Consider the following 23,748-nt stretch of genomic DNA (forward strand, 5'->3'; position numbering starts at 1 on the left):
AAATGCAAGGAGTCAGTGAAATAAAAAAAAGGGTATATATATTATCATACCACATAAGGACTTATTCGGTTCGCTCTCATTCATGTGGATTAAGTAAGTTTAAATTCCAAAAAAGTTAAACTTCTTAATTTTTTCTAATCACATCTAATTCATGTATGACAGGAATAACCGATCCAGGCCTAAAAAGGGAGAAAACACCACTGCATGCATAATTCAGAGCAAGTCAGCAAAATCTCCAGAGTGAAAACAATAGGTTAAAAACGGATAAAAAACACACAAGCTAATGTATAATACAACACCCCTTTGGTTGGTATACATGTGCATCCGTATACAGAGATATTTCCAGCTCATGTTGGAACCAGGGTTAAACTTCAAGTGGCGGTAAAATTTACCGTTTTCGGTCCGGTCCGGATTTTTATTTTTTGTATTTCAGTTTAGAATTTAAAAATATAAAGTCAAACTTTGGTCAACAAAACAGTTTTTGGGATTACAAAACGAAAATGTAATCCCCAGTTGGAACATGGCTTCTAAATATGTGCCGCAATAATTACATCTCATTCAAAAACCAAAAGGCCTCACCACGCACGCGTAAGAATCAAAACTAAAACATGACCCCAAAAAAAAACCTCCACAAAGTGTTTCTGTATCCGCTTCTCCTCTAGCAGCTCCATCTCTAGCATGTTGGTGTTCGCAAACCACACCCGCTGGTTAGCTAGACAAAACTAACCTGTATATTAATCTGACAATCACCGATTCACGGCCGCGCACCCGGATGCCTGACTGAATGGGTGTTTCATCTACACCAAGTCATATGTGGATATAGTAATACTCACCCTAGGAAGTGGTACCTGCAAAAGGAGCCATCATATCAATTATCATTGTTAGAACTTGAAGTTTGATTTGTCTCAAATTATGTAACAAACAAACTAAGTTCATTTCTAAAAAATAAAGACACAAAAAACCATACACACAGTTCGATATCTGATACCAAAAAAAAGGTACTGAAAAGTTCATGTTCAGGGTGGACTACAGCTCGTGTAAGCAGGCCTTGCATACACCGTAATTAAATTGGCACTCCAGCCAGATGCTCCTTGCATGAAGATTCTGCTCGTCCAATTTAAAATCTAAATCATACATTTCTAGAACACTAACTCAGCAGATGACTCAAATCTCAGTGAACATACTACTGTCATAATCTTTCTCGACAAAAAAAGAGTAAAATACACTGTCGTCCATAAACTTATAGCGTTGTATTGTTCCGGTCCTTAAACTTCCAAAATGCACATCCAGGTTCCTAAAGTTGTAAAATTATATCATCATGGATTCTAAACTTTCAACGTGCATATTTCGGTCCTTATACTTGTATGGTTGTGTCATCTAGGTTTCTAAACTTGTTTTTAGTGTCATCACAGGTCCAATTAGTTTAGACCTTATGGACCTAGATGACACAACCATACAAGTATAGGGACTAGAATGTGTATGTTGAAAATTTAAAAGCTAGGGCGATACAACTTCATAAGTTTAGGGACCAAGATGTACACTTTGGGAGTTTAGGGGTCAAGATGACATACCTCTACAAATTTAGGGACCGGTAGTGTATTTTACTCACAAAAATGTTCTCGCAGTATGCTCTCTGGCGTATCAACTCTGCTAGTCAATATTGACCAAGTATTATAACAACTACAACAAAATTCGCATTTTAAGATGGAGCACTCACATTTCATGTTACACACCATAATGAATTTGTACTGACCAGATGATTTATTCATGAAAATAGACTGCCAATCCTAATTAGAATCTATATCATACATCTCTAGAACACAAGTTGAGAAAGATGACTCAAGTCTCAGTGAACCAACTACTAAGATAATATTTTCAAGAGAAATAACACCTAGCATCAAATTTCCTTGTATAGCATTCGCTCTGTTTTCAGTTCAGTTTTAGCCTGGTAAAATAAAAGATAGCCACTCCAACAAAAAGTTGCTAAAAGGTAAAAGCTGACATATTGGCCTGGATTGATAAAATAAGTGATAGACTTCCAGGTTGGAAAGCATCCCTTATGAATCTTGCTGGTAGAGCGACTTGGGTGAGGTTTGTGCTATCTGCTATCCCTATTCATGTGTTAATTGCTGTCAAGGTGCCTAAATGGTTTATCAGAGCTGTTGGAATGTGAACTCCTTGATCTATTGCATAGAGGACTACAATATATAGAGACAAATCCTTAAGGCAATAGTGTAGACTAGGCACAACCATGCCCCCACCTCCATCTCGACCGTCCGATTGCCGGATCAATCCCGCCTCCATCCCAACCGTCTGATTGCCTCGCTCTCGCTCCCGCTCCCGCACCCGCACCCTCCGCCATGCGCGCAGCCACCCCCGGCCATGCGCTCCCGCTCCTGCACCCGCCGCCATGCGCGCACAGAAGCCCACCTCCATCCCACCACGGAAGCCCACCTGCAGGCCTAGCTCCCTCCCACGCCGGCGAAGCGGTGCTGCTAGCTTTCGCCTCACGTCTCGACAGAGTTGAGAACCGTGATAGAAATCCCCATTCCAAGCGAGGGTTTTGTTGCTGCTCCAGCCGGACCTAGGACGAGAAGAAGCGGCGCGATGGTGGTGGGCGACCTGGCGTTCAAGGCGCTGACGGCTGGGCTGGGCGTCGCCACGCTCTACCTCGCCGCCACCTTCCCCGTCAACGTCTACCGCGGCCTCTCGTGGCACTCAGAGCAGTCCGTAAGACGAACCCCCGGCCGCCCTCCCCCCATCCCTGTCGATTTGGCTCCCGCCCGCTAATTCGCTGCGCCGGATTCGACCACGCCGGCGCAATCACCGATGGGCCATTGAACACTGCCTCCCCGATTTGTCTTCTGGACGGACGCAAAGCGATTGTACTACCGTTTTTGCGAAGTGTTCACACGATAATTCAGGCAAACCTGTTTGCTTGTTGTGCGTTAGTGGAGTTTCTTAGGATGAATATGTTTGTTGTTCAGATCAGATGTTTTGTGTAAACATCAAGATCGGATTACTTCTCAATGTTCCTTGTAATGTGAGAACCAAATATCTGCTTTGGTTAGTGACCCATCTGCTACTTATTGTGAAGAATTCGACCATAGTCTTGCAAATAATTAGGAATGAATGAAGTGGCTTTGTGGGTGCATTCACGTGATTGTTTGTTGTAAGCGTGGCGTGCTTCATTCCATGGTAGGCTTAGATAAAAACTGCCACTTTGGTTCATGTTATAAAAGGATGGAATGTATCTGTATTGTTGTGTACTTCTGTACCACAGCTCTGCAAGCGTTAACATGATGATCCGATATATGTAAGGGTGGTAATGGGCTCCAAATTTTACACTGTAAAATTTAAGGATTGGATCATATTTGGATATTGCTCTATTTCTATTCATTTTTGAACTAAAATTAATTAAGGGCTCAAACGAATTGTGAAGAAACATTTGGATCGTGATCCATTACCACCATCCCTAAGCTTTTCTGGTATTACTGCTCCAGTTGTGCAAGCTTCAGCTTACTGCTCTCCAGCTGCTGCACATATGCCTTCACCAGATAAAAAATGTTAGTTTTTTTATTTTTAGTGCCCTACTAAAAATTAAAAGGAATAAACTTGTTGAAAGTATGTTACTATTTAACACAAATGAATTCCATGCGCATGAACCAGGCTTTCCATTTTTATTTCAACTGTTTGAAGTTTTTGTTGCATAGTATGCTTAAATTTTATCTTATTTGTGGCACTTGCTTTCTTTTCTCCGTTCAATATTCTAAACATAGGGCTAATATTGTTCTATTTGACTAATCATCTTGCAAAACCTTATGGGAAATAAAGGTTTATATAAAGATATAGTTGATAAGATCTACGAGGCTGCTAAAAAACTTCTGCTCTGATGATTTAAATTCATTTTGCGTAAAACTTCCATGTGATTAGTTCAGTATGATATGGTATCCTGGGATTGCCTTCTTGTTTGTTTGACGCACAGCAAGCAGGGCTTCGATGCTTAACTGACAAATGTTTAATGCTCACTGAACCTACTTTGAATCTTTCAAGTTTCAATTACTTCTCATATTTCTTTTAAGGCTGCTTGATTTATCTTTGCTTATTATCAAACGTAAGTCTTTTGTTCTTGTTCGAATTACAATTGAGAGCCAGACACTTCATGAGCTGCTTGGCAGTAATATTTCTCTTGTTTGTGTGATCAATCATGCCATTATTTTAGTCTAACCATGCCTATTTTTTCCCTTCAACTGAGTTTTTTTTATCTCATGAACTGGCCAACGACGCCAAAGTTGCTTTGAGCTGAAGCTGAATTGATGGAACTGAACTAATCATTTTTTGTAGTTACTTTTCTATCTTACACCAGTTCCTCATCGTTGGGATATTTTCTGTCACCGCCTTTTTCAGGAGGAGATATTACAAGATATGCATTCCAGATCCGATTACAAGATATGTTTTACAAAATATAAACATATTGTTAAAAAAATTAGATTAGTGTACAAGGTGTCAACATATTTGCTTATGATTAAGCATTATATATTTACTCTTTAGAAATTATTTGTGCGATTTCATTTCAATCTATTTGGGTAGACATATTTATATCGTTCTGTATCTATGTTTAATCACAGATTTTGCCGTCACTATTGTACTTACGCCGTCCGTCGCCAGAGCCCTAAGTCCATTGAATGGGCGCAATTTGTGTTCCGTGGCATCGCACGGACACGTTCCTAGTATATAGAGACACAGGAAACCCTAACCCTAATGGGTCGGCAGCCCAACAGTGGTGCCGGCCCACACACTCACACACACAGTCTAACATCCCCCCACAGTCGCAACGGGGGCACCACACACGATGAGACTGGAGTAGAGGCCGAAGGTAGGAGCCGACGGGTTGAAATCCCCCCGCAGTCGCAGCGTCGTGATGGTGCGAATGTTACGGCTGGAGTAGAGACCGGTGTGTGCTCCAAGAAGACAATAGCCCATAGATGCCGAGGTAGCCGAAGTCGAGGTGGTCGCGATCGGGAGACACACAACAGAAGTCTGATCTTCGGGAGGGGTCGACGTTCGAGCATCAACGATCGGCAGGGCGACACAACAAAAGGACACCGACAGGCCGACCTTCCTGCTTCTTCGATCATCCGGGCCTCAACGAGCCCCTCCAGGGAGGCCGACAGCAGCGCACGCGTCTGCGCCGGTCATGGTGTCCGCGCCCGCGGCAGAATAGAAGGGGGAAACGGCAGATCCGGCCGGGAAGGACACGGCAGCGACGGATCCAGCCGGGAAGACGCGATCCAGCCAAAGGGACGGCGGATCGAGCCGGAAAGGTCGCAGCAACGTGGATCCGGCCGGGAAGGCCGCGGCAGCGACGGATCCAGCGAAGGCGATGAAGGGGGTGGGCGGCCGGGCGTGTCCAACCGGGAAGGGGCCTGCGCCGGACCTGGCAAAGGGTGTTGACGGCACCGGGGATGGGAGAAGCTTGAAGTGGGAGGCGCTGCTGGGGCGTCAACGTGAGCAATTAGGAGGTGGCTAGCGCGATGACAAGGGGCTGCAAAGCGCAGGAGCGGCCTGCTGGCCGGTCGGCGACGGAGGGAGAGGGTGTCGCGGCGAGATCGCCCGCGCCCACTGCAGCGGCAGCAAGGCCGTGCTTGTGGCGTTACGAGCGGCTACGGCGTCCACGGCAGCCTGCAGGTACGCGGCAGGTTGGCCGAGACCATGGCCGCCAGGGGCCGGCTGCGGAGGAGGGGTGGCCGTGAGGGAGCCGGCGCCCACGAGGGCCGCGCAGGGTAGGTGAGCGATCTGCTGCTCACCAGCGATGCTGCCACTGCCGGCGTGAGCAGGGAGCAGGGGACGCGGTCGCTGTAGGAGCCGAGGAGGGGCCGCCATGGCCGGAGACGTAGGGGCTCCCTGGAGATCCGGCTGGTGGAGCCCGTCTTGGGGAAGATGGCAGGGAGCTAGCAGGATTAGGCGATGGGAGGCGGCCATGGCGCGGTGGTGGCGGGCAGTGCCGCGGCCCGCTGCTGGGGTCTGGGGAAAAGAGGGGAACACAGCGCACACGCGAGAGGAAGGCGAGCGTGGCTGCGTGGGCAATTAGTACGGGCCGCGGAGAGCGCCGAGGAGAGCGCGGCACGGGCTCGCGAGCGCGTGGGCGCGCGCGGAGGAGGCCGCAGACGCGCGCAGAGTAGGTGGCCGATGGCGCGGGCGTGCACCAGAGGCACGGGCGCGCGTGGGGATGGCCGGCGGCGGCGAGCGGCACTACCAGGGGTCTCCAGCGCGGATCCAGCGAGTGGGGGTTGAAGCAGTCGTGCCTGCCGCCTCCCCTGCTAGGCCGCTGGGTGCCGTGGAAGAGCGAGATGAGGCAGCTGGCGTCGTCGAGCCTCTGCCGTGGCGCCCACTGCCGAAACCCGACGAGCTGGCCGGCGCAGTACATGGCGAGGAACGCCGGCGGGGCGGGCTAGCACGAAGGAGATGGCGCAGGTGGCGAGAAGGGCCGCCCCGGGAGGGATGGGTGAGCCTCCCGGGGCGACGGCGCGGAGGCCGGCGGCGGCTGCAGGGGTGGAGAGGAGGTGGCGGCTGCAGGGGTGGAGGGAGCCCCCGGTGGCTGCAGCTGCTGCAGTGGGAGGAAAACCCTAAACCTAGGCTGATACCATGTTGGAATGTGAACTCCTTGATCTATTGCATAGAGGACTACAATATATAGAGACACAGGAAACCCTAACCCTAATGGGCCGGCAGCCCAACAGTGGTGCCGGCCCACACACACTCACACACACAGTCTAACAAGAGCTGTGGATAAAATCAGACGGGTTTCTTTGGAAAGGAAGAAAAAAATTAATGGGGGTTCTTGCTTGGTTGCCTGGGACAAAGTGCAAAGACCTTTGGATCTAGGTGGTCTGGGAATTCCTGAGGGAGTTTATGACCGGCAAAGTGTAAGGTATTTTTGTGGCTGACGATTCGTAACAGATGCTGGACTGCTGATCGCCTTGCCATGAGGGGTCTTGACCACCCCGAAAGCTGTGTGCTTTGTGTGTGCAGCACCTCCACACTACCTGTGTATTTGCCAGAGAGTTCTGGTTCAAGCTTCTTAATCAACTGGGTTTTGCTTCCTGTGCACCTACCCAGGCTGAGACTTCTTTCGCTGATTGGTGGTACAGTGCCAAGAAGGGTCTACCCAAGAACCAGCGAAAAGGGCTTAACTCTCTGATTATTTTCGGTGCTTGGATGTTATGGAAACATCGGAACGCTTGTGTTTGAAAGGGCTCAGCCTAGCATCAGAAGCCTGCTTTCTGATCTTCAAACGGAGCACCAGCTGTGGTGTAGGGCTGGGGCTAAAACTCTGAGGGACTTGGGTCATATAGTGGTCAGAGTTAGGTTTCAGTGGTCTGGTCTCACCCCACCCCCGGTCTTTCGTGTATGTGTATCGGCCCATCCCCTGGGTCCAAGGAGATGTGGTGAAGCTTTGTATGGACACCCCCCCCCCATCTTGTTTCCTTCTTAATACAATGATACGCAGCTCTTCTGCGTATTCAAGGGAAAAAAGATAGCCATAGCAAAACTCCCATTTTAAATTGCAACTGATTGATACAACAACCACAACAACAACAAAACATTTTATCCGAGGCAAGTTGGGGGCTAGAGTTAAAAACACAGTAGAACTCACAAGTCATGGTTCGGACACATGGATAGTTGTTTCCCATGTACTTGTATTCAAGGCTAAATTGCAACTGATTGATTTTTTATTTTTAAAAGACATCTACAAGTTGATTAAACTTCATGTTATTACTTTATAGACAGAATTGACATAATGCCAGAATGTTAAACATAATCAACAACAGAACAGAATCTCCACAAATATAATCGATTAGAAGTAGAAAATGTGAATGCTATCAGGTATTCATAGTAGATTTTGAGCTTTTCGGCGTTAATTTTCTGAAATTCTGCTCTAGTTTGAATGTACAGGTGAGATAGCATGTACTGACTTGTCTAAACATTTCTTTCAACATTGCAATTAGTATTGGTACCATTTCGAGCACGACAAATAGATGCTTTGCCCTCAATTTCTGCATCTTGATAAACAAGTACATAGAATAGACAAACAACTGCATCTATTGCACAATATAAGAACAATGCTGGGAATTTTGCAGTTGTCAAGCAAAAAGAGATATGCTTCAGAGCTTAGAATAACGGATTTAATGAACCCATGATTCGGAGGAACTACTTATGATTGACTAATACAATAAAAATGATACATTTAAAAACTCACAAAAGATGGCAAAATCAATGAAGTGGCTCTTGTTCCAGGAATCCTAGTCATGGCTAACCAACGTCCACTTTATGTCATTAAGGTACATGTTTAAACTTGGGAAAAAGAAATTTGAAGTACTAAACATCCATTATAGGTCATATTCAGTAACTAAGATGTTTCCCATTTCAATGTGTATAAGACAACAGAAAGAATGGGACAGATGTACAGAAAGCAGCATAATGGTTGGCTTTGTGGTGTTTTAGTCCAATTGTGAATAAGATGCCCCTTAATCTTTTAATCAGCGCTTCCATATTGTTGCTAACTTGCTCTATATATTAACTTGCAGCTTGGGTAACTAGACAAACTAGTAAAACCTATTGTAAATCAGCTATAAATTGGTGCAAAAAGTTGACTGGGCTTGTCTCCACTTGGCTCCTACTAGTTTTATAAATTTTCATAGTAACTAATTACATGTATTTAGCATTGAGTTGCATGCACCAACCAATTGAACCCAAAATGTCAAGGGCGTCGGCGAAAGGGCCTCTAGCGTAATGGTTAAGGCTTCCGAGTAGCACCTCCAGGCCCCGGGTTCAATCCCCCTCGGGGGTGAATTTCAGGCTTGGTTAAAAAACATCCCCTCGTTGTGCCCTGCCCACTCTCGGCGATCGATATCCTGCGCACCATCCTCTGGCTGGGTCATTGCAGAGTGGGCAGTTGATCGGCCCGTTAGTGATGAGAGGCCAGGGTTCAGGGGTTTTCTCGGTCAGGACCATGTTTCGGTCTCTTCTTAATAAAATACTGGGAGGGCGGTATTTCCCTCCCGGTCGAGTTTTTTTCAAGGGCGTCAGTGGATAGAGTGGACGGCCCTCAGCTACGTAGATCGTAGCCTCGGTCCGTGTTTGGGGGTGAGGTTTTACCCCTCGACGCCCTGTTGTTAGAGGAAGAGAGAGATAAGATAATTGTTGTTGCTTACTTAATCCTTCCTTCCCTGGCATTATATAGCCAATCCTGCCTAGTACATCCTAACAAACTCCTGAGAAGATAACGGAGCTATCCATCTAATCTAGCAAGATCTTAACAAATTTTTTATAAGATAAGGGGGCTATCCATCTAACTATCTCTCATCTGTTCTTATCTTTATCTATATTCTAGATTCTATATAAACTGAGCCTAACAAATCTCTCCTAAATTCTAGGATCCTTTCCTTGATTCTAGCATCTATCTAAACCACACCATGTGGCCCTGGCGCATGCGTTGTGCTTGCGCTACCTGACCGTTCTGCTGCGCGTCGTCCGTCACAGGACCTTCTGTACGTGCGACCGTACATGACATCTCTCCCCCTGTCGAGCAGCAGCTCGTCCTTGAGCTAGAAGTCTGGGTACTTGGCGGTGAAGAACTCAACATCTTCCCATGTAGTCGAGGCAGCTGCCACCCTTCCACTGGACGAGGATCTAGCGTACCGCGCGCGCCAACCAGGACCACACGACCAATCTGGTTGTCGAACTAATGTACCATGGTGGATGGTGGGCAACGGTGGAGGAGCATCTGGTGGTGGCCCACGAAACTTCTTGAGGAGTTCGATGTGAAACACATCATGCAGTCGGGCATGAGGTAGTAGAGCCGGTAGGACAGCGACGTTGTTGATGAGCTCGACAACACGGTATGGGCCAAAGTAACGTGGCTTGAGCTTCCTAGTGACGGGATGGGGGATGGATGAAACCGCCCTCTCCAAAGGAGGGCCCAATCGCCCACCTGGTACACGACATGTCGGTGGAGCTTCTCGTAGTGCTTCTTCTGGACTTTCTGCACCTGCTCCAAGCGACAGCGGACGTCTACCAGGAACTCGTCATGCTCCTCCATGCTCCTCGTGACTGCCGCCATGCAGGTGTCGCCTGGTTCATAGGACTTGGTGGTCGGAAAGTCGCGCCCGTAGACGACGCGGAATGGCATGTCACGCAACGAGGCCTGGAAGGCAGTGTTGTAGATGTACTCGGCCTATGGCAGCCAACGCAGCCACTGTTGACGACGACCGCGGTGAGGAAGAGCGAGTACATGATGATGACGTGGCTGGCCGCCTCCAACTGGTCGTCGGACTAAGGGTGGAATGTCGAGGTCATGTGGAGCTTGGTACCCATCAGTCGCATGAGCTCGCGCCAAAACAACGAGGTGAAGATCGGGTCGTGGTCGGACATGATGGACTGGGGCACGTCGTGGAGTCACACGATGTCAGTGAAGAAAGCTTGTGTGACAAATTCAGCGCAGTACGGATGCGCCAGGGGGATGAAGTGACCGTAGTTGCTGAACCTATCTGCCACCGTCAAGATGGACTTTCCCCGGATGCGTGGTAGTGCTTCCACGAAGTCGAGCGCGATGTCCGTCCAGACACCCTAGGGTACAGGCAGAGGGAGAAGACCCGCCGGGTGAAGGTGCTCTGATTTGTACCTTTGCCACGTCCTGCCAGAGCACACCAAGTCCAGCACTAGCTGCAGCATCTTAGGAAAATGAAAGTCGCGGCGAAGACGATGTAGTGTGCGCTGGACCCCTTCATTTCTGTCTTCGTGCACGGTGACCATAATCTCCTGGATGAGTGAAGATGTTGGTGGGATGTACAGGCGTCCTCTGAATTGAATATTGCCGTCGACGAGCGTCCAGAGTGCGTCGAGAGCCGGCACAAAGTTCATCTCGTATGGCGACGAGGGCAGGGTCGGTGACCTGTGCTTGACGGAGGCGTGTGATAAAGTCAAAGCGTGGAGCGGAGATGGCGAAGATGGCCCCCGCATCCGTGTCGCGTCGGGACAAGGTGTCCGCCACGACGTTTGTTGTGCCAGGCTGGTATTCGACTGAGAAGTCAAAGCCCAACAGTTTCCCCACCCAATAGTGCTGAGGAATCGTGGCGTGGCGCTGATCCAAGAGATACTTGAGGATGTAATGATATGTTTTGATGAGGACGCGGCGGCCCCACAGGTATGGCCTCCAGTGTCCCACGACATGGACGAGGCCGATGAGCTCCCGCTCATAAGCGGCGAGGGAGCGATGGCATTGTGCGATAGGACGACTGAAGAACACAATCGGATGTGCATCTTAGATGAGCACCGCGTCGAACCCGTGCGGATAAGCGTCACACTTGACGAGAAGTCCTTGTCGAAATCCGACATCGCCAAGACCGCAACAGAGGTAACTGCCTTCTTAAGCGCGTCAAAGGCTGCAGCTGCCGCGTCGGTCCAGGAGAAGCCTTCCTTTTTGAGAAGTGTTGTCAGTAGTGCTACGACGGAGCCGAAGTTGTGGACGAATTTGCAGTAGTACCCGGCTAGGCCGAGTTAACCTCGCATCGCCCTCACCGACCAAGGCACCGGCCAGTTATGGATGGCATGCACCTTGGCTGGGTCCATGGCGACGCCCTTCTCGGAGATGACATGGCTGAGGTACAAGATCGAGGCGACGTCGAAGGTGCACTTCATCCGCTTGATGAAGAGTTGGTGCTGTCGCAGCATGGAGAAGACGGCACAAAGGTAGCGAAGGAGGTCGGCCCAAGACTGTATATCGAATGTCGTCAAAGAAAACAAGGACAAACCGACAGAGGAAGGGTCATAAGACATCATTCATGAGTGCTTGAAATGTCGTCAGGGCATTACATAGCCCGAACGGCATCACCAGGAATTTGTAGAGGCCCTCGTGTGTGCGGAACGCCGTCTTGTGGACATCGCCGAGTCGCATGCGAACTTGGTGGTACCCGAATCAAAGGTCCAACTTGGAGAGGAATCGAGCACCGTGGAGTTCGTCCAGAAGTTCATCCAACACCGAAATGGGGAACACATCCTTAACAGAGAGGGTGTTCAAGGCGCGGTAGTCAGCGCAAAAACGCCAGGATCCGTCTGCCTTCTTGACAAGGACCGGTGAAGAGAATGCTGACGCGCTACTGCGGACGATGCCTTGCTCCATCATGGCGACGCATTGCCGCTCTAACTCGCCCTTATGGGCTACTGGGTACTGGTATGGCCGAACTGCCACTGGCTACGCGCCCGGCTTGAGGACGATGTTGTGATCGTGGGCGCACGGCGGTGGTAGCCCCTTGGGCTCGGCGAAGACGTCCCTGAAGTGGTCCAGTAGCTCATCCAAAAGAGATTCGCTGGCTGTCATCGTCCGGATACCGGGCGTGATTGGCGTCGCTGCGCCCGACCAGCACACGACGCGGCCTAGGCGCTGGAACGACATCTGTCGAGCGCTTAAGTCCCAGAGCACCGACGCTAAGGTCGCCAGCCACTACGTCCCTAGGACTAGGTCGTACCTGGTGAGTGACATTACGAAGAGGTCTACGTAGAACGTGTCATTATCGATGGTGGGCGGCGACTACTGGATGACGCTTGGGCAGGTGACGCGATCGCCATTCTCCACTGTTGTCGTGAGGCATGTACGACACTGCAGGGGCAACCCGGTGCGGAGAACGGCGTCCTCTGTGATGAAATTGTGTGTGGATCCTGAGTCCAGGAGCGTCGTAAAAACAGCGATGCCCATGGCCACCCTAACATGCATGGTGTCGCTGACGAAAACCCCTACGATTGCATTGAGGGAGAAATGTGGCGTTTCTTCTTCGATGACTTCTTCGTCAACCTCCACGCTCGTGGTGGTGTCGTCCTCTAGGACGTCGTCGAGGAGGAACAGTCGCTAGCAGACACGATTGTGACCGTGACCGAACTTTTCATCGTCGTTGTAGCAGAGGCCGAGGCGTCGACGTTCCTCCTGCTCCGCTTGGGTCAAGCGACGGATCGACCGGCCCTCCACTGGGATTAGGGCCGGGCCGGCCCTACCTGCCTTGTCCGCCAATGGCATCGGATGGGCGAGATGCGGCGCAAGTGTCGATAGGAGTGGCCGATCGAGCGGGGCAACACGTGATGCTAGCGTGGTGTAGTTGTTCCGAAGCTCGATCTTGTGGGCGAGGCTCATGGCTGCCGCCAGCGAATCGGGGTTGTGGATCTCCACATCATGGATGAGCGGAGGGAGGAGGCCGGCTGTGAACAACTAGACGGGTTGTGCTTCACCGAGGCGGCTCGCGTGTGGTAGCAAGGCCCATAGCGCAGGTATAGAAGCACCTTGAAATGGTGCCATGAAGGAGTACCATTGTCCTGCTGGACTCGGTAATACCATAGTTGTGCGCCATCCTCGAGGTTGTATGATGCCATCCAGACCTTCTCCTCCATGATTCGTTGTTGATGAAAGTATGATTCGCAGCGATTGATAAAGATCAAAGGATCTGACTTGCCATTGTAGCGTGGAAAGTCGAGTTTCTTAAAACGCAGCGGTCGAGCCTAATGATGTTCCCTAGTCCCATTGTGGGAGGAGGTCGACAAGGACCCTGACGGCATGCGCGTGGTTTCCAGGCGCTTGATAGCTTGGGCATTGGCCTCCACGGACGTCAGCAAGGACTCGATGGACGCGAACAGGGTGTCCAAGGTTGCTTGCAGGGCGGTGTTGTTGTCCCCCATGGTGTCGGAGGGGTTTGGGAACGGCAGCGCAGCGGATGATGCCACGGCTGGCGAGGTTGGCGAGGCACGAGATGAACTAGATCGCCTGGATAGTGATACCATGTTGTCAAGGGCGTCAGGGGATAGAGTGGCCGACCCTCGAGTACGTAGATTGTAGTCACGGTCCGTGTTGGGGCGAGGTTTTACCCCTCAGCGCCCCACTGTTAGAGGAAGAGAGAGATATGATAATTGTTGTCGCTTACTTTATTCCTTCCTCCCCTGGCATTATATAGCTAAGGCTGCCTAGTACATCCTAACAAACTTCTGATAAGATAAGGGAGCTATCCATCTAATCTATCAAGATCTTAACAAACTTTAGATAAGATAAGGGAGCTATCCATCTAACTAACTCTCATTTGTTCTTATCCTTATCTATATTTTAGATTCTATCTAAACTGAGCCTAACAAATCTCTCCTAAATTATAGGATCATTTCCTTGATTCTAGCATCTATCTAAGCCGAACCATGCGGCCCTAGCGCATGCGCGACGCTTGTGCTGCCTGGCCGTTCTGCTGCACGTCGTCTGTCACGGGACCTTCCGCACTTGTGACCGTACATGACACAAAAGCTTAAGCAAATGGAGAGGTGGGCAATTCATATTCACTCTCCCTCATGTCGAGGCTTTCTCAGGCCACAGACATGGAATAGGAGCAAGCAACAATTATTTTATTTAATTGTGCTAACCAGGATTAGAATCGAGACTTCTGGCTCTGATACCATATCTTGTTGCATGTACCAATCAAATCAACCCAAAAGATTAAGCCGGTGGAAAAAAAGCAAGTAATTCATTTTATTCTAACATTTAGAAACGTAAGAAAACTATTAGCATGATGAGTGTTGTGGTTTTGATTGATGCAGAGCTCTACTGGGTTAGAAGGAAACAATAATCAAGAACACATCTTACAAAGTTATAGATTAGGCGTACCAAAATTGTAAGATTAAGATATTTGTAATAAAAAATATATGGTATGCACTATGTTAAACTTAGTAAACTACATTAACAAGTCAAATTTGCTTGTCTACATAAGCTAAATACAATATGAAAGTTTAAAGCTAAGGAAACCATATTATGCCATGATAGATTCTACAAAAGCAGATTTCGACGAGTTTCCTGATGACTATTTTACTTCTTCAAAGGGCATGAAAGCAAATGTAAAAAATGTAATAGCATAGGAAACAAGAGCACAAAAGTTTCAATTTCTTTTTGGACCACGGTGAAAACTCCTAATAATTAATTGATGATGTTGCCCAAGGTGCAACATATTTGGATAAAATCATTCACTCTCGTCTATACAGTATCAGCCTTCATATATACAGATATGATGTTGTTAAGAAAATCTGATGGTATATCGCTCTTTCCCATAATCTTTTAATCTGTTTTACATTAATACACTACCTAACCATTCAGGCACAGCACTACACATTTCCAACAGTGTACTGAACACTCAACTACAGGGCAATGCTGCAAAACTGATTCTAGCAAAATTCAGCTCTTGGTAGGAACCAGTTGGCCACGAGAAATTCCCGGCCAGTGTGCTTCCTAATCTCCTTGACTTACCCAGCACAATGTTGAATGAATTTGGCAGGTCTTGTGCATTGACGAGAGCTGTCTCACTGAGTCACTATAACTGAGTCCCCAGGCCACGGATTCAAAGCAATCTCTCCGCATTTGCAGGGAGAAGGATTGTCTCGGTTTATCTCTTCCCCAGACCTCACTCATGTGGGAGTCCCCGACACTGGGTCTGCCCTTTTTTTAATGTTGAACAAGTTTGGCATGATAACTATATGAAGGCAAATATTGAGGCAGATGGAAGAGAGTCAAGAGATAATGCCAGTGTCCATACTAGAATTGTTCATCATCATTCAAGCTGCAGGGGCTCCTTAGGTTGCAGGGACTGGCAGCAGTGGCGGAGGGTCATCCAAAATCAAGAGGGGGCAATCACTAAGACACGAGCTAATAAGGAGCCAATGAGCGGTGAGAAACCACTCGTGGTACAAGGCAAGCTCAGTGGTTCCGACAACTGTTGTAGATTGATGGCAGCCAAGGTCTCATGTCAAAACTAAATTATCTAGCAAAGCTAGCTCAGTTTTAGGAATAACAAATTATGATAGTACAACTACAAGTATGACCCATCTTATTCCATACCAGCGTGATGCACTATACTGCTTTCACACCTAAGATGAAAAGTCAAATCGTAAAGGAGAATCGACAGATACTAGCTGCAGTCATATATATGTAGGAAGCTTCTACCGTTAGTCCTGGAACACCCTCCATGAGGGTCAACTGGCCATGACTGGCAGAGGTAGCATCCTGCTCGGGAATGGAGCCAAATTATTCAGTTCCGAGCACTCTGATAATCATGTTGCCAGGAGTTCATTTTCAGTCAAATATCCTATCCCAATATCACCAAATAAAGGGCAAGAAGTTTGCACAGTGCTTCTTGTACGGTTAAAGTGCACAATGCATCACTAAGTGCAAGGGCAAATAAACCAGTGAACTCAAATACTTTGATTACAATTCATTTCTACGGTCTAAACTCGGCCGGTGAGGAAAATACCGTCCTCCCGGTATTATATTGTATTATATTAAGAAGAGACCAAAACATGGTCCCGGCCGAGAAAATCCCCGAACCCTGGCCCCCATCACTAGCGGGCCGTCACCGCCCACTCTGCAATGGCCCAGCCGGAGGGTGGCGCGCAGGACGTAACTCAGGAGCGGGCAGGGCACAACGAGGGGATTTTTTTAACCAAGCCAAAAAATCGCCCCCGAGGGGGATCAAACCCGAGACCTGTAGGTGCTACTCGGAAGCCTTAACCATTACGCTAGAGGCACTTTCGCAAATCATTTCTACGGTCTAGTAATCTACTCCTATTAATCTTCTTTGCGTAAGTTGTAACTGAACTGAAGAAAGCAAGAAAATGCTTACAAAATGCAAATAAAATCAAATACTCGATTTGAATACATGGAAACTATAGCATGACAAATTCACTATGCTGCAAAGTAACAATCAAACTGTGAAGATGCACATGTCATGTTCATACGCAGTGGCGGAGCTAGTGCTGAAAGCAAGCAGGGCCCAAAACAGACAAGAACATACTGCTGCGGGCAAGCATGGTATCATGACTCATGAGCAGCCAGATAGCAAGCAAGCTTATGCAGCAGGCATCTAGTCAGTTAAGGGTAAGCAGAAACAGACAAAACAGCTATGCATGCAGCCATGCAAGAAGACTGCATGGAAATATGCATGCACTTGCCATGGTTTTTAAAGCGGTAAGGCGAGCCAAGGCGTTGGACCACCGCCTGGACGCCTAGGCGGCGCCTAGGCGAGGTAGGCGGGCAAGGCGCCTAGGCGTTGGACCTCCGCCTGGACGCCTTAAGAACAGGGGCACTTGCACATGACGATGTTTGAGACTTGACGCACGGCAGGGGGGGGAGAGGCAGGGCCTCTATGGCCCCAACATAACTCCACCAGTGTTCATACGAGAACAAGAGTGTTCTACAAATGTACAAATTATCCATTGCCAAGTTCTATAAATGTCATAGGAGTACAGGACATCAAAACTCTATGGTTTCATGTTTCGGTTTTGTCATGGGAGAACATCACATCAGTCAGCCAACACGTAACAATACTCAAGCTCTATTAGCACAGACCTAACCAAATATGTCACAGGTCCAGTACTCAAGTTACATCAATTATAATTGGAATTTAGAGGAGCCCGTAACAAAGGCAGTGCCATGAAACTTGTATACAGATTGAATAGATGCAATGCTTTCCTAAACCAAAAAGAGGAGACTTGCTTCACTTTTTTCCCCAACCATTGAAGTATTTAACCCATTTATGCAGCATACTTCCTTTTTACAGAGGAAAATCTGTGTAATTAAAAATTTCAGAGAAAAATGTTCAAATGGAAACTGACCTCTGCTTGGCTGATTGTTGTTAACAGGATAGTTGCACATGTGACTTGCCGACATGTCTCATTTGATTGTCGGATCAAAATTTCCAATATCATGACCAAAAGGCATGTCAACCTCAGATGATGTGAACCTCCAGGCTGTGCCACCATAAATAGAGCTGCCCCCATATGTATCTGGATTGTTTACATCATATGTATTGCCTGCTGCAGAAAAAGGCTCGCCAATTGTACCAGTTGAGTTGCTCCTTCCATAGCTGCCAGAAGGCAAACCGAAGTTATTATCTCCAGCTCCACGAGCAAGGTTCCCTGACCCAAGGCTTGAAATGTTGCCCATCCCATGAGCAGAAGGAAGACCTCCCCAATTGTCACCAGTAAGACTGACTTGGCTCCCATTTCCAGGTGAAGCAAAAGCACTCATGTTTGTAGGATTACTCGGGTAGTTTAGACTTCCATTACCCCAAACATTCCTAGACATGGAACTCAACATTGATCCCGGAACATCATTAAGACCAAGGTACCCAATAGGGCTACCCAGTCTGTTCGAACTTGCATTGAAGTACGAACCCATTTGCCTACCATTGGAGTTGCTGATGAAACCAGAGCTTGCACCAAATGTTCCGCTCATCCCACCTTCAACATTCATGCCCATCCCATACCCTGGGCCAAAAGAAGAGAACCCATTCCGTGCACCTGAAAGCAAGCCATACCTTCCATCCACCCTCATGCCGTAACCTCCTATGGGGTTTGGATTGTAACCCTGGTTGAAGCCATTGAGGAAGCTATGAACCCTGTTCGTAGCATAGTTCTGCCCCACTCCCACAGGTGAACGTACGACGGGTCCAGGAGACTGCTCCTTTGGAACTGCCCTCTTGACCTCAACCATTTTACCATTGAGCTCATGGAAGCTCTTGTGCAAGGCTTTGTCCACGGCGTCTTCTGAATCGTAAGTGATGAACCCAAAGCCCCTCGGCCTCTGTGTGTTGTGGTCGTACATCACGACCACATCGGTGATGATGCCAAACTGCTCGAAATACCTTCTGAAGTCAGCCTCTGTGACGCTCGAGGGCAGGCCTCCAACAAAGATCTTCCTGGTGCGTCCTGGTCCAGGTGACCCTGTGCTGCTGCCGTTGCTCTTGCTCACAATACTGTGGTCGTCCCTGGGAACAGCCTTCTTTGCTTCCACCTAAATCCAAGCGCACAAGTCAGCTGTCAGGGTAAACATAAGGAAGCACCTTTACAGCATAATTGGCCAGTAAAAGGCAGAATTACCATTCGTCCGTCGATAGTGTGTTTGTCCATAGTGACGCGCTCGGCGACCGCGGCGTCGGCGAAGACCACGAACCCAAACCCGCGGGCACGCCCCGTGCTGCGATCCCGCATGATGACGGCCTCGGTGACCTCGCCAAAGCGGCCGAAGTACTCGCGGAGGCGGTCCTCGCTCGTCTCCCATGAGATGCCGCCGACGAAAAGCTTGCCGTAGTCGGCGGCCTCCATCGCTCCCGCCTCGCCTTCTCTCCCACTGCAACCGCCACAGATGCACGTCGCTGCGTCAGCCAGGGGCGCCGAACGAGAAACGAAGCGGCGGGTTATCCACATTCCTATCGCGCTCGCCTGGATCCTAGCCGAGCGCGACGCGGCGATCGCGGAGTTACGCACGGGGCGGGCGAGATCCGTACCAGATCCGGCCGGCCCCGGCGCGATCCGGCGGACCGACGCCGATCGGCGCGGAGCCCCGTACGAAGAGAAGGAGGGGGATCGGGACGCTTACCGGTCGGTCCGCGGCGGCGGCCGCGGCGAAGAGGGATCCGTCAGCAATCGGAAGACGCTGGGTGAAGAGGCGGAGCAGAGGAAGAAGAGTGGTGCGGCGTAACGGGTCGGGTTTGTGTCGGGGTAGAGCGAAAACCTGTCCGCACCTACGAAGTCTATCAAGGCCTTTGGTTCGTGCTAAGTATGTTATATTTTGACTAACGTTAATAGTTCGAATTGGAAAACTAATATTAGTCACAAAATTGTGGCAAAATATAGCAAATTATGCAGGAAACCAAACAAACTCAGATGTGTCCATAATCATAGCCCCATGTATAATTCTAAACCACGTCTAAATAAGTCGTGTTTCGAACTGTCTTTAAGTTACCCATAGTTTTTTACTCATCATACACTTTTAAACAATAATTCAAATATAACTAATTAAATATAAACAATAATTGATTATATCTATAGGTTTTAAGCCTTCTCAAGACAAGCAACAACAAAACATCTCATGAGCTATTAGCAGTTAATTATTCTAAATAAATAACTGCTATTGTATCTTAATCACTTTTGCGGAAAAAAATCTACACTATATATCCCTACTACTAATTAAGCACGGAGCGTGGGCGCCTGGTGCGGCCAATGCCCCCGCCTCGCATCTCCATCACACCCTGCCATGTGGCCCAGCCTCCACTTCCCCTCCGCGCCATCTCCTTCGCATCACCAGCCATGCCGCCGACGCGCCCAGGACCCCTCCCTCGCCTCTCCATCACACCTTGCCATATGGCCCAGCCTCCACTTCCCCTCTCGTCTCCTCCGATCGGACGGACCACCGGGCCAGCAGCGGGGCGGATCGTGACGTCAGCAGCCATGGTGAAGGCCTACCCCACGGTGAACGAGGACTACCTCAAGGCGGTCGACAAGGCCAAGCGCAAGCTCCGCGGCCTCTTCGCCGAGAAGAATTACGCCACGCTCATGCTCTGTCTTGCGTAAGGTTGCTCCCCCTTCTTATTCTTCACCCGATCTCGATCCTATTCGGAAATCCCGAAACTACTACCACTCCAACTCCTTCCTTTCCCCTCGCAGATGGCACTCCACGGGCACCTTCGATGTGGGCACCAAAACCGGGGGGCCCTTCGGCACCATGAAGAACCCCGTCGAGCAGGCGCACAGAGCCAACGCAGGACTGGAAATTGTCGTCAGGTTGCTAGAGCCCATCAAGGGATTTATGGAGGCGAGGGCTTCGATTGGACCCAGGAATCGCCCAAATCCGCTTGTCTTCGACTTCGGTTCATCCCCACGAATTTCTAGGGTTTTAGTGTCGATTTTGTCCCCTTCATTACATTTGATTGGCGGTGAATTGGGCCCCGTTTTGATGATTCCTTGGGTTCGTTGGACGGCAGGAAACAAGATCCTCTAGAAGTTTGTGTTGTTTGGCGTGAGTTTTTGGGGCCGATTTGCTTTGCTCGCATGGGGGATCATGTCATGGTGGATGTTGGGGAGCTTGTAGCGTCCCGAGTCGTTGAGGCAGCGGGGTTAGTGTCCGGTGCCAAGGAGGAAACAGAGGCGCTGTGATGTAGCTGAGGTGCCCGATCTTTCGGCGAGAGGAGATAATTCCGATTTGGCGGAAGATGACCCTTGCGATCCGACTACGACGAGCAAGCCCGAGGCGCCAATGCAATCGCTGAACCAACTCACTGTGGTTACCGACCTTGCTGATGCGAGATCGGCCTGATCACGAAGATCGTTTCCTGTGCGCAATCGAAGAACGAACAAGAAAAAGATGCGAGCAATCTAATCTATTACTCGAGGGTGGAGTTCTGAATACACGAAGACAGCGCAGATTTGCGCGTGTTCGAGAGTAGCTAAGGCTAACGTAAAACAAAACTCGAAAACAAAGGAGGCGCAGCTCCTGGTTAAATAGAGAGGGGCGCAGCCCCTAGGGGCGGCCAACCCTAGGTCGTCCACTATGGGCCGCAGTTGGGCTGGTCGTCTATTCTTCTGGGCCCTCATTCTTCAGTAGCATGACGAAGTTAAGATCTCTGGCACGGGCCCGAGTGATTGGCCCAGCTAATGAAGGAAGTGGCGCTTGATGTGGAGGTGATGCTGGTGTAGTCGTACTCATAGTGATGTCCTCATCACGCTGGATGCTGGTTGAGATGGTGGAGTGCCGCATTTGCCAGGAAGAGGACCTCAGGAAGAACCTCGAGAGCCCCTGCGCTTGCAACGGCAGCCTCAAGGTGTGTGCTGGCTTACTTCTCTTCAAACCAGAGATTATGGGTCATCATCCCATCTTGCTTATGTTGTTTGCCTCTGGTTCATTCTATTGTCAATTCATAGATGAGAAATTCTTAAATCTAAGTATATAAAATGCACGCATCAACAGAGCAAAATATCACATTAAGACTTAGCCTGCAGCTTTGTTAGGGCGTAACATAGCTGTTGGTTTCCATGTTGATTGCTAACTAATGCACTATGTATAAATTGTTACTTTAGATGTTGTGGCTTTTCAGATAAATCTTTATATTAGGATGTGCCCGTGTGTTGTCACGAAAGTTAAAAATTAGAATAAAACATAGATACGGAATATCAAGCATGACTATAATATATAAAATTCTATTTTTATGATATGATATTTTATTGAATACTTTGTGTGTTTTTTAACACACTAGCATTACGCAAACTCAAATAGAATTATATATATAGTCATGCTTGATATTCCGTATCTATGTTTTATTCTAATTTTTAACTTTCGTGGCAACGCACGGGCACATACCTAGTATTCCTATTAAGGACCTAAAGGCCACATGCCCCCACCCCCGCCAATGTAACACCTCGTCTACTCCCTGACCAACGATACTTGCTCATGTCAGCTTTCTAGGATCATATATTGTCCACACGGACCAACACGTGTCTTTTATGTGCACTTTGTCCTCACTCATGCGCACCCGAGACAACTTCCCGGTCGGTCACTCATCCCAAATTGCTTCAAGTCAAGCACGCTTACCTTGGGTGTTCATTCGAGATAGGCTTCCAAAAAAAGATGCACCTTATTGGTATGAGTACACTATTAATTGTATTAAGCCTTGGTCTAGAATATCACCTTCCACTGGGGCCAGGATATCACAATTCACCCCTTAGAAGACCGACATCCTCGTCGGTCAACTCGATCCAGGAACATCCCCTCTTAACCACGTATGTGTGTCTAGTGTCGTCATATGTCATGACATGACCACTCCGGCTCCACATGTGTCATGCGCCATATATCCGAACCCTAACCAACACAAACCCGTGAAACCGTGAGGTTCGGCTCTGATACCACTTGTAACACCCCGTCCACTCCTTGACCAGTGGTACTTACTCCTGGCAGCTCTCTAGGATTATATATTGTCCCCACTGACCAACACGTGCATTTTGTGCGCACTTTGTCCTCACTCATGCGCACCCGAGAAAAACTTCCTGGTCGGTCACCCATCCTAAATTGCTCCAAGCCAAGCACGCTTAACTTGGAGGTTCTTTCGAGATAGGCGTCTGAAAAAGAAGATGCAGCTTGTTGGTATGAGTAAACTGTTAATTGGATTAAGCCTTAGGCAAGAATATCACCATCCAACGGGGCCAGGATATCACAACCAGCCCCTTCTCACTCCCACTTGTGTGCTCACGTCATCGCCCCCTCTCGCGACACTCCCTCATCGTCATCGCCCAAATCTGCGCATCATGTTGTGCTCTTCCATCCTCGCCCCCCTCGTCATCGTCGCCCAATTCCACGCGACCTTCCATCCCCCATGGTTACTGCTGCTCCAGACTGACTCTACAAGTTCTAGCTCTATTCTACAACTACAGAACGAGAGACAAATGGAAACCTTGCACAAGAGGTGCAAAGGCTAGCACAAAAACTTGACAATGAACTGCAAAAACTAACAGGAAAGGCGAAGAAGCAATGTGCAGATACTGCAACACGAAAAGCACCAGGTTTAGTTTTGGAGTGGTGATCTGATGTATTCCTTTTGTGATTATTTCTGAAAAAGTAATGCTAGATTTTTTTTATCAGAATTACTTTCATATGATTATTTTTTTAATGATGTATCATTTTAAAAATAGTTGTTTAAATCTCATATCAGGTATCTTGCCAGTCTAAGAAAATATAAACTTTACTATGGACTGCAGTAATAAAAATATTATCTTTCTGGTAGTAGAGGGAGGACATGATACACATTACGTGTTGTTGTCTGATGTTCTTTGCCACTTCGAACCTCGTACAATCATAAGACTAGATCATATATGGTATTGGAAATATCATTACCATGTAAGCTCCTGATTGTG

The 23,748-nt window shown here is 48.5% G+C and overlaps 1 protein-coding gene and 1 pseudogene across 2 annotated transcripts; one reads left to right on the forward strand and one right to left on the reverse strand.

Moving 5' to 3' along the window:
• Positions 1 to 364: 364 nt before the first annotated feature.
• LOC103632085 (heterogeneous nuclear ribonucleoprotein 1) lies at positions 365 to 19,601 on the reverse strand. Of its 2 annotated transcripts, XM_020540868.2 has the most exons (5): positions 19,445 to 19,598; positions 18,946 to 19,195; positions 17,680 to 18,859; positions 3,468 to 3,548; positions 365 to 848 (listed from the first exon to the last, which is right to left on the reverse strand). In XM_020540868.2, exons 2-3 carry the CDS (start codon positions 19,168 to 19,170, stop codon positions 17,738 to 17,740), a joined length of 1,347 nt encoding a protein of 448 aa, XP_020396457.1. In that variant the 5' UTR covers positions 19,171 to 19,195; positions 19,445 to 19,598; the 3' UTR covers positions 365 to 848; positions 3,468 to 3,548; positions 17,680 to 17,737. The 2 variants fall into 2 exon arrangements, with proteins under 2 accessions (XP_020396457.1, XP_008652160.1); XM_008653938.3 differs by lacking the exon at positions 3,468 to 3,548 and having other exon boundaries at positions 19,445 to 19,601.
• Positions 20,110 to 20,855, forward strand: LOC115066718 (ascorbate-peroxidase pseudogene; annotated as a pseudogene).

Source organism: Zea mays, chromosome 7, assembly GCF_902167145.1.
Source record: "Zea mays cultivar B73 chromosome 7, Zm-B73-REFERENCE-NAM-5.0, whole genome shotgun sequence".
NCBI classification, from domain to species: domain Eukaryota; kingdom Viridiplantae; phylum Streptophyta; class Magnoliopsida; order Poales; family Poaceae; genus Zea; species Zea mays.

Excerpts from the sequence above, each read along its gene's own strand:
- LOC103632085 (XM_008653938.3), bottom strand. The coding sequence starts at position 19,170 with ATGGAGGCCGCCGACTACGGCAAGCTTTTCGTCGGCGGCATCTCATGG. Across the intron at positions 18,860-18,945 it reads ACACTATCGACGGACGAATG|GTGGAAGCAAAGAAGGCTGT; the intron begins GTAATTCTGCCT and ends GCTTGGATTTAG.